The sequence below is a fragment of the Geotrypetes seraphini genome, chromosome 8 (assembly GCF_902459505.1).
Source record: "Geotrypetes seraphini chromosome 8, aGeoSer1.1, whole genome shotgun sequence".
Classification (NCBI taxonomy): domain Eukaryota; kingdom Metazoa; phylum Chordata; class Amphibia; order Gymnophiona; family Dermophiidae; genus Geotrypetes; species Geotrypetes seraphini.
The window spans coordinates 8749301-8759586 of NC_047091.1; the positions used below are offsets into that span (position 1 = coordinate 8749301).

General features: G+C 47.4%; 1 protein-coding gene across 1 annotated transcript in view; it reads left to right on the forward strand.

The window, feature by feature from the left end:
• Window positions 1-3598, forward strand: part of LOC117365250 (CCN family member 2-like) — a 57590-nt gene extending 53992 nt beyond the window's left edge. The window contains exons 4-5 of the mRNA XM_033955434.1: window positions 198-409; window positions 2631-3598. Of these exons, the coding sequence (XP_033811325.1) occupies window positions 198-409; window positions 2631-2942 (524 nt within the window). The 3' untranslated portion in view covers window positions 2943-3598. The remainder of the gene's footprint in view (window positions 1-197; window positions 410-2630) is intronic.
• The last annotated feature ends 6688 nt before the right edge of the window (window positions 3599-10286 follow it).

The following is a 10286-nucleotide window of genomic DNA, read 5'->3' on the forward strand; positions in this document are numbered from 1 at the left end:
AGTTTGGAACTATTATGAGAGCCGTAGAAAACAGAATGAGGAGAAACAATAACCCTTATTGCTGGCATCCCGTGTGAATCAAAAGATTAAAAAGAGAAAGAGAAGAAGGCAGTGCAATATACACAGCTGTGGCTTCTTACGGCCTGATCCACTGAACGGGCTTTAACCCTTTGCTCTCCCTCTTTCTCTCGGCTCAGTCTATGGACAGGTGCCAGCCTTCAGCCCTGAGCTGAATAACCTGCAAGAGAACTGCCTGGTGCAAACCACGGAGTGGAGCGCCTGTTCCAAGAGCTGCGGAATGGGCATCTCGACGCGCGTCACCAATGACAACCCTCGGTGCCGCCTAGAGAAGGAGACTCGGCTGTGCATGGTGCGGCCCTGCAACCTCCTGTTGGAGAAGATCATTAAGGTACTGTTCAACTCCAGGTTAACACATGTAGGTCAGTTATGGTTTTCTTTTTCTCAGTCTACAACCCAATATATTCTGGGAATTGTAGTCTTGCGTTTCTAAACGTGGGCAGAGAGCCAAATGCCCATCTCCGCTAGTCTTTAGGGATTTTGGGGAGGAAACGAGGAATTTGGACAGTTTCCTCCCGGTGCAGTGGGTAGGAGGGGCTCGCGCCCTCTTCTCTGCCCTCCCCTGCTCCTTCCACGCCCTCATGCCACACTCGCACGCCTTCCCACCCCACTACCTCTTTAAATCTTTGCCGGTGCAAGCAGCTTCTCCGGCCTTCTGCTCGCGCTGGGATTGGCTTTCCCTATGACGTCACTTCCTGGCCTCGTGACCCGGAAGTGATTTCAGAGGAAGCCAGGTCAGCGTGAGCAGCGGACTAGAATAGTTGCTCACGCTGGCAAAGATTTTAAAGAGGTACAGGGGCGGGGAAGGCTGCAAGCTTGGCATGGGGAGCGGAACGGTGCAGGTGTAGGGTTACCAGCTGTCCGGATTTACCCGGATGTGTCTCAGCATCCGGATGGCTTTTGAAAACCCGGCACTTTGTCTGGATTTTGAAAAGCTTCCAGCTCGGGACCACGTCGGGAGTGCTTCTGCGCATGCTTGGATGCAACACGGTGACATCACATGCATGCACGCATGCAGGTGACATCATCGCGTCACATTGTGCATGCGCAGATGCCCTCCTGAGGTGGCTCTGAGCATGAGAACAGGTTAAGGGGGTGGGGCTGGGGGGGTAAGGTTGGGGAGGAAAATGGCGTGACTTGGGAAGAACAGGGCGGGCCTGGGGGGTGGGCCTGAGGGTGTGGCCATGGGTCCGTATTTTGCAATCATAAAAATCATTTTAGGAGTTTGAAGGTAGACCAGACTGGGTTTTTGGCACCCTTTATCACCGGCAACCTGGGCCAGCGCTTCACCTGATCCATAGATTGAGCCGGCCCTGGTTAGGGTTATCAGACGTCCGGTTTTACCCAGGCATGTCCTCTGTTTGGGTATCTGGACCGATTTTTTTTTTTTTTAAGCAGCAGTTTGTCCCAGTTTTCAGGTTTGGAGCCGCGTCTGGAGGGCCTCCGAGCTTGTGCGGGTGTGATAGGATGACATCACGCGCATGTCTGTGACATCATTGCATCACATCTGCACTCAGAGATCTTCCAGATGTGGCTCCGAGCTTGAGAAGATGAGGGGGGGGGGAGGCTGAGGTGGAACAGGGCGGAGCTATGGATGGGGCCACGTGTCCGTTTTTTAGCTTAATAAAATCTGGTAACCCTAGCCCTGCCTCTAGTCAGCTTTCTTCTTGTTTCTTGAGTCCAGGCAACCTAAAAAGACATTTGTTCCTAAAGTACTTAGGCAGCTACACTGAACAATCTTTCCCCACAATAACTGACCGCTAAATCTGCAGACTGCTGGGTGCGATGGACCTCTGGTCTGTCCTTATGTAACTTTTTAATCATTGCAAACCGCATAGAACTTCACGGTCCTGCGGTATATAAACTGCTTAAATTCTCTGATGTACTAAAGGATTCCCCTCCCCCTTTTTGAGTCTGTTTAGTACTAGAGAATGACACGGTGACAAAATTCATCACCGTTCCCGTCCCCGCGGATAACCGCGGGAAATAATCCCATGTCATTTTCTAGTGTCTATTTCAACCTCGGTCCTTCTACACCAGCATTCTTCAAAGCAAAGCTTGCGGGTCAGTGGTTGTGGCCATTCATACTCTGATTCTTATGTGAGCCAAGGATAATGAAGCCATTGTGACATCACTGATGTGATTGGCTCTTAGGCACTGGTGGAATGAGGCATTATGACATCACAATATCTGCTCTGGATACCAGAGACTGTCATTCTTCAGTGTCTGTTTCAGCCTCAGTCCTTCTACACCAGCGTTCTTCAAAGCAAAGCTTGCAGGTCAGTGGTTGTGGCCTTTCATACTCTGATTCTTCCCTCTCTCCTTAAAGAATAACATGAAGATGGTTTCCCGCGGTTATCCGCGGGTACGGGAACGGTGATGAATTTTGTCACTGTGTCATTCTCTATTTAGTACATAGGTATCTTCAACTCAAGGGTGTCCCTGTAACAATCTGGTTGCTTGATTTTTAAGGGCATAAATTCTGTTCTTAATTTTTCTTCCATTTTTAAAAAAAATAAAATTTCTGTTCTTGTTTTGCTTCTCTCCGGCAGAAAGGAAAGAAATGTCTGCGCACCCCTCGTCCTGAGAAGGGTCTGCACTTTGAGTTCTCCGGCTGCACCAGCGTGCGTGCTTTCCGGCCCCGATTCTGTGGGAGCTGTACCGACGGACGCTGCTGCTCACCGCACACCAGCACCACCCAAGACGTGAAGTTTGAGTGCCCCGAGGGAGAGGTCTTCTCCCGCCAAGTGATGTTCATCAGGTCATGCCTCTGTCACCACGACTGCCCCCGGGACAATGACATTTTCCTGGCCACACACCACCGGAAAATGACCAATGATTACATTCGAATGCCACGGTCGTAGCCCACCCTCTCCCTGAAAGAAGCACCCAGTCGAACCATCGATTCTGGAGCGCATCTCCTTAATGAAGGGACTACAGCGGCTTCAAAAAGGAAAATTGTCTAATCTAGCGTATTATTTTTTTAATTCCGTGCACTGAACGCCCAGCCACGGTCTGTGCTTGTGACTTATCAAACTGGGAATTGCTGAGATGAACCAAGTGCTATCCAAGGTCCGCATCCCTGTTGCAGGATGTAAGGCGAAGGGGAGAAAGATTACAGCTCTGGGGCTGGAAGTGAAGTGCACAGTCAGTGCTCCAGCCATGGCATTCAGCCAGCCTGTCTTATTGGAGGGGGGGGTGGTGGTGGAATAAAACAATTTTTAGTGCCTTATTTAACATGCATGCTGTTTTCAAGTTTGAAAACCTCATGACTCGAGGTTGAGCTATGAAGTCTGGGAATTCTGTGGAATTCTCTCTGCACAGACCAGAAAGGGAGTTAGTGCCATTTATGACATCATAATCAACAAAGACCAATTAGAGCCCTAGACAGCAGGAGTCGTAAACGATCTCACCTACATTGGGTGCAATTGGTTCATTAGCAATTATGATGTCATAACTGAAGTCAGACATACTGAAGGAACTGAGATCATCGACTTTCTTAACAGGGCTGCTCTCAGGGCACCAGTGTGCCTCCTGCGATTCCAGGTGTGCCACCAGGAGAGATGCCAGTGCCAGCTGACTGTCTACAGGACATGCCTCTCGCTGAGAGAGGCACGTCCTGTAAGCAATCTCCCGTCACCAGCATCTCTTCTCACTGCTGGCCCTTCTCGCCAGCTTTTCTCTCCTTCTCTCTGCCGGCCCTTCTCTCCTCTCAGCCCAAGGCCTGTTTGAAGGGCTCTGGCACATGTGCTGATGTCACGCGTGCACATGTCAGCACACTTCCGAGTTTGTGAGACATTGGCTTAGAGGGAACTAAGGGTGCTGGTTAAATACATATACTGTATACTAAGAACATAAGCCGTGCCTCTGCTGGGTCAGACCTGAGGTCCATCATGCCCAGCAGTCCGCTCACAAGGCGGCCCATCAGGTCCAGGACCTGTATAGTAGCCCTCTATCTATACCCTTCTAACCCCTTTTCCTTCAGAAAATTGTCCAATCCCTTCTTGAACTTCAATACCGTACCCTGTCCTATCGCGCCCTCTGGAAGCGCATTCCAGGTGTCCACCACCCGTTGGGTGAAGAACTTCCTAGCATTGGTTCTGAATCTGTCCCCTTTCAATTTTTCCAAATGCCCTCTCGTTCTTGTAGTTGTCGAAAGTTTGAAGAATCTGTCCCTCTCCACTTTCTCTATGCCCTATCATATCCCCTCTAAGTCTCTGCTTCTCCAGCGAAAAAAAAGCCCCAGTCTCTCTAATCTTTCAGCGTGAAGCACGATACATGTAGTGGACTCCAGACAGAGCCACCTTGGATAAATAAGCAAGACTCGGTAAGCGCACAGCAAGACTCTGACTCCTGGTCTGTTCAGCCTGTGATTATTGTATTCTCTTTCTGGCTCCCATCACATCCCTGTCGCTCCTAGGGGGAGTAAAGGAAAATTCTTTTGGTTTTTGAATCATTTTTGGATTTTTTTTTTTTAATTCCTTTTTGGATGGTTTTACTTTGTTTTAGAAGGTAATGAAGGGAAATCTGGCCTCAGATCAAGGCGAAGAGGTCCTTTGACGAAGCTGCGCGTGCTTACTACGGTTTGAAAGGGTTAACACGGGACACACCCAGGTGTCTCACAGTAATTTTACACTTTGTCCTCCAAATTCTTTATATGGTACCTTAAGTTATGCGCGCACAACTTAATTGACTAATTGGCAAGTAACACCTCATAATTGACGCTAATTGGCACTAATTAAAAATGTACGCAGACAACTGAGCGCAGTTCTATAAAAAGTATGCGCCACAGTTGCAGTGCACGAGTTTGAAAAGGGGGGCACGGCCAAGGACGGATCACTGGCGGATTGAGGACGTTCCCGAAACGTATGCGCTAGATGGACCATGGGTCTGACCCAGTAAGGCTATTCTTCTGTTCTTATGACTAGACTGGCGCTCAGCTCGATTTCATAAGGTGCGTGTACCTTTTATAGACTCAAGCTTAGCACTTGTGTGCAGCTGTTAACTTAGGCCCAGCCATTTAGGTCTGGTTTTAGGCCTAAATAGCTGCACCGAAATTTAGTTTTGGGAACACCCTCAATCCGCAGTAACATGTGGGAATACCCCTGACCTACCCGGGCCCCTCCTGTGGCCGCATACCCTTTGGAATTGCGCCCTTTGAAATCTAGGCGTGCATGTTAATGAATAAGGCACGGGGCAGAACTATGGATAACACCTAATTACTGGCAATTAAGTACTAGTGAACGCCAATAATTGTTAAAATCTAATTGACTGGATCTGGGATCCATCCCCAAATCTGGGCATCCTAATAGAACCCAAGAGAGTGTAGAACAGTGGATTACCCGCGGGTGGGATGGGGTGGGCGGCGGACCCACCCATAATTCTCACCCCTTTGTTATGGCTGATGGGGATCCTTAAGCCACACAGACTTGAAGGGTCCTCTGGCAGCAAAAACACCTCCCTCTCCCACTTGCTCCAGTTTGCGGCACTGGCCAAGCGCTGGCCTTTCCCCCTGCTGCGCACGCTCAATTTTGCACATGTATGAAAATGGAGCATGCACAGGGAAGGTGAGGCAGGGGCACCAGCAGTGGTAGGGCACGAACAGAGTCAGTGGCATAGCGAGGGTGAGAGGTGCCCCTCCCCCACCCTCTTCTCTGCTCCCCCCATCCACCCCTTCCCCCGTACCTCATTAATGTTCACGGCACAAGCAGCAACCTCAACCTGCTGCTCACGCCAGTGTTGGCACTTCCTCTGACATCACTTCCTAGGTGTGGGTCCAGGAAGTGACATCAGAAGAAGAGCCAACGCTGCTGCTCGCACCATGAACATTAAAAAGGTACGGGGGAAGGAGGGAGCAGAGAGGATGGGTGCTGGCACTCTCACCATGAGGGCGCCCAGGGTGGACCACCCCACCCTCTTTACTATGCCACTGCATAGAGCCACAGACTGAAGCATGTGGGAGGACCCTGGTGGGGCTTGGCGTAGGGTTACCATATGGCTCCAGAAAAAGGAGGACGGATTGAGTCATCCAGGTTTTACTTCCATTGAAAGCAATGGAAGTAAAACCCGACTGTCTCAATCCGTCCTCCTTTTTCTGGAGTCAAATGGGGATCCTCACCAGCTCAGGTATTTTAATGCTTTGAGTTGGCCCGGAGGGGGGATATGGAGAGCACATGTGCCCACCCAGTTTGCCCAGTGGCTCACCCAAAATTTGAGGTGTGGAAAGGGTTGACGGGAGCCCAAAGTCTTAAAGTCACTGTGGGCCCAAAAACAACCACCACTGTCACAAAAGAAGTACATAAGAACATAAGCAGTGCCTCCGCTGGGTCAGACCAGAGGTCCATCGTGCCCAGCAGTCCGCACACGCGGTGGCCCAACAGGTCCAGGACCTGTGCAGTAATCCTCTATCTATACCCCTCTATCCCCTTTTCCAGCAGGAAATTGTCCAATCCTTTCTTAAACCCCAGTACTGTACTCTGCCCTATTACGCCCTCTGGAAGCGCATTCCAGTTGTCCACCACTCGTTGGGTAAAGAAGAACTTCCTAGCATTCGTTTTGAATCTGTCCCCTTTCAACTTTTCCGAATGCCCTCTTGTTCTTTTATTATTCAAAAGTTTGAAGAATCTGTCCCTCTCTACTCTCTCTATGCCCTTCATGATCTTGTAAGTCTCTATCATATCCCCTCTAAGTCTCCTCTAAGTATTTCTTTGGATTGCTTAATAAGAGAAGAGCCATCTTCAAAAAAACACTGTCAACATGCAGTACATTCCTCTTCCAGATTCTATGTCATCTGCAAATCTAGATCACATTTCTGTTGTAATCTCCGGCTGGATTTTTCTCTGTACTGGGGATCTGAACTGTTAATATTGTATATAGCTTTTGTACAGGTGTGTGTAATTTATATTAACGTGCAACCTGCTTGTTGGCCCCGTGTACTGTAAGTTGGTGCAGTGCTCTCTCATTAAGAGTTGCTGCACTTTGACTGTCAACAATAAATGGTTCTTTATATTTTTATAAAAACCATTGGATCTCTTCTGTTCGTGTTTTGTATAGCAATTTTTAAGATTGCTTAGAGCCAGAGCAAAGTGGGGAGTTCATTGTTGGTAGAACATACTGGGACAGACCAAAGATTCATCAAGCCTGGCATCCTGTTTCCAACAGTGGTCAACCCAGGTCCCCACGTGCCTGCCAGAAACCCAAAGAGCAGCAACATTCCAGAACTGATATTGTGATGTCATAATGCCTCATTCCACCAATGCCTAAGAGCCAGCTTCATCAGTGATGTCACAATGGCTTGATTATCCTATACTTGGCTCACATAAGACTTGATATACTGGGACAAACCGAAGATCCATCAAACCCAGCATCCTGTTTCAAATAGCAGCCAACCCTTACCCAGGTCCCAAGTACCTACCTAAATCTCAAGATTTTACACTGCTTATCCTAGGAATAAGCAGTGGGTATCCCCAAGCCATCTTAATAAGGGCTTATGGACTTCTCTTTTAGGAAAATTATCCAAACCTTTTTTTAAACCCCGCCAAGCTAACTGATTTCACCACATTCTCTGGCAACAAATTCCAGAGTTTACACGGTGTGTGAAGAAATATTTTCTCTGGTTTGTTTTAAATTTAATACTTAGTAGCTTCATTACATGACCTCTAGTCCTAGTATCTTTGGAAAAAGAAAACAAGCGATTCACATTTACCCTTTTCACTCCACTCGGTATTTTATAGACCTCTATCATATCACCCCTGAGCCGTCTCTTCTCCAAGCTTGGTTGCAAAGATTCATCTGTTTGTTGTGCTCTGAGAGGAAGTGGTTAGCATATTTTGAAAAGTCTGATATGATGTCTGAACAGTTTAGCCTCTGCTGAAATTAATTTAATAGACCTCATGCCTCCAAATTGCTCACTTCATTGTTTGATAATTGTTTGCAAATGTGAGGGAGAGAAAGATGAAAAATGACTCAACTGACATTCTCCAAGTACAGACTCACACAAATACATTTACAAAACACTGTTGTTCAGCCACCCTTATAAGACGCTCACAAATGCACTATCTCACGCTCATAGCTACAGCCAGATTCCACACAACTTACAACCTGCATGTTCCAACTCACACAGAAGCCAAGTTATCAAGTTCCACACTGGAGTCTGGTTAAGATTTGGTTCTCTCACTGCTGCAGCCTGGGCCTCGATGATTTGCAGGAGAGTACAGGGGGGGTCGTAGAGAAAGGAGAGAGTACATAACCCAAAGATCCGGTACAGCAACCCAGGGAGAAGTCTTGTCATGCCAACCTTATCTATCAGTGTCCTAGTCTTGTAATGACCTCAGATTACAAATATAAATCATTTAGATCAGGGGTGTCCAACCTTTTGGCTTCCCTGGCCGCATTGGCAGAAAATTTTTTTTTTTCTGGGGCCGCACAAACGCTGCAGCAAGACAGAGGAGGGAGCTGGCAAGAGGGTAAACACCCAGAGGCAGCAGAGGAAAACGCTGCATCGCCCTCGACCGGGGCCGCACAAAATATTTCATGGGGCCGCAGGTTGGACACCCCTGATTTAGATCAAAATTATATCATACGGCAATAAAGCAAGATGTCATAAACAGGAAAGGCCTAAACCCACCACTGGAGGTAGAGGTGTAGGAAGTGCAGAAGGTCCTGGAAGAGCTAAGGGAGTTGCTGGTTTCAGGTGCCTGGTTGGGCAATCGCGGTTGTCAGAGTAGGTAGTAAACTTCAGGGCAGTGAGAATGATTTTTGTTCCGGACGCAACTGCATAGCACGCTTTTTGAGATAATGTTTCGGGCAATCAATGACGTCAAAATCAGGATCAACTCTGTAGGCAGCAAACTGTTTAGGGATCACAGGAGGGCTTGGTTTAGGATTCCCATGGAAAGGTACAGGAGCAAGTCTTTTCGGGACCTGATCCAGCCCTTTGAAATCGGTGCTGCAAGTCCCGAAATGCACCAGGATGGGGTGGTCAGAAATCCTAGACTATCCCCAAATCTCCAGCTTGGAACTGGAGAGTTAGCATCTCTGGTGTCACTAGGGTTTCCTGACATCCGGGAAAACCCGGATGTCCTCTTTTTAGAGAACTGGCTGGGTTCCAGGATGGACTTTCCCAAACCCACAGTTTGTCTAGGTTTTAGAAAGCCCCGAGCTCCGGCCGTGTCTGGAGGGCCTTCAACAGGCACACGTGGATGACGTCAGATGCATTCCTGAATGCTGGAGACCCTTCAGACACGGCCTGGAGGTCAGGGAAAAAAAAGAGATGGAGCAGAATGGGGCAGGACTGGGGGGGGGCAGAATGGGGGAGGTACCATGCCATGATCAAATATGGTAACCCTAGGTGTCACCTATTGTAACTCCCCTGCGTTTTGGGGTTATTTAGGAAGACTAATATGAATGAGGTCTCGTCTGGGTGCTGCTAAATGCTGAGTTTGCAGAATCTCTGCTACCATCTGCTGACACATAGGACCTTCTCAAATGTAAGAGGCAAAAGCAGGGAATTAAGCAGTATGGCACAAATCAAATAAATCCATGTGTGTGTGAAAATACATAAAGAAATTAATTTTTTTTTAAATGTCAAAAAGAAAAAAAAAACTCTGTTTCTGAAAAAATCCAAGAAGAAAAGAGGGAAAGAAATGCCTTGGAAAACCTTCAGACAGTTTAATGATATCACCGTAGTTTTCTGCAGTCATTTTTTATACATGCATTAGTAACATAGTGAATGACGGCAGGGAAAGACCTGCAAATATACACACAAAAAAAAATCAATCTTTTCCTAAGAAGGAGACACTGTAGAACTTACTGGAGCAGTGATCTCCAACTCAAACCCTTTGCAGGGCCACATTTTGGATTTGTAAGTACTTGGAGGGCCTCTGAAAAAATAGTTCATGTCTTATTGAAGAATTGACAATTTTGTATGAGGTAAAACTCTTTATAGTTTATAAATCTTTCCTTTTGTCTAAGTCTTAATAATAATATTGTAACTTGTAGCTAAAGAGACATTTGATCAAGAAACTGTTTTATTTTACTTTTGTGATTATGATAAACATACCGAGGGCCTCAAAATAGTACCTGACAGACCGTGAGTTTGAGACCACTGCTATTGGCTAAGGCTCTTTACACCTGCATTGTGATGTCATAGAACTTTATGATTACGGAAACATAATAACACGATGGCCATCCACAATCTCCTCCTCTCC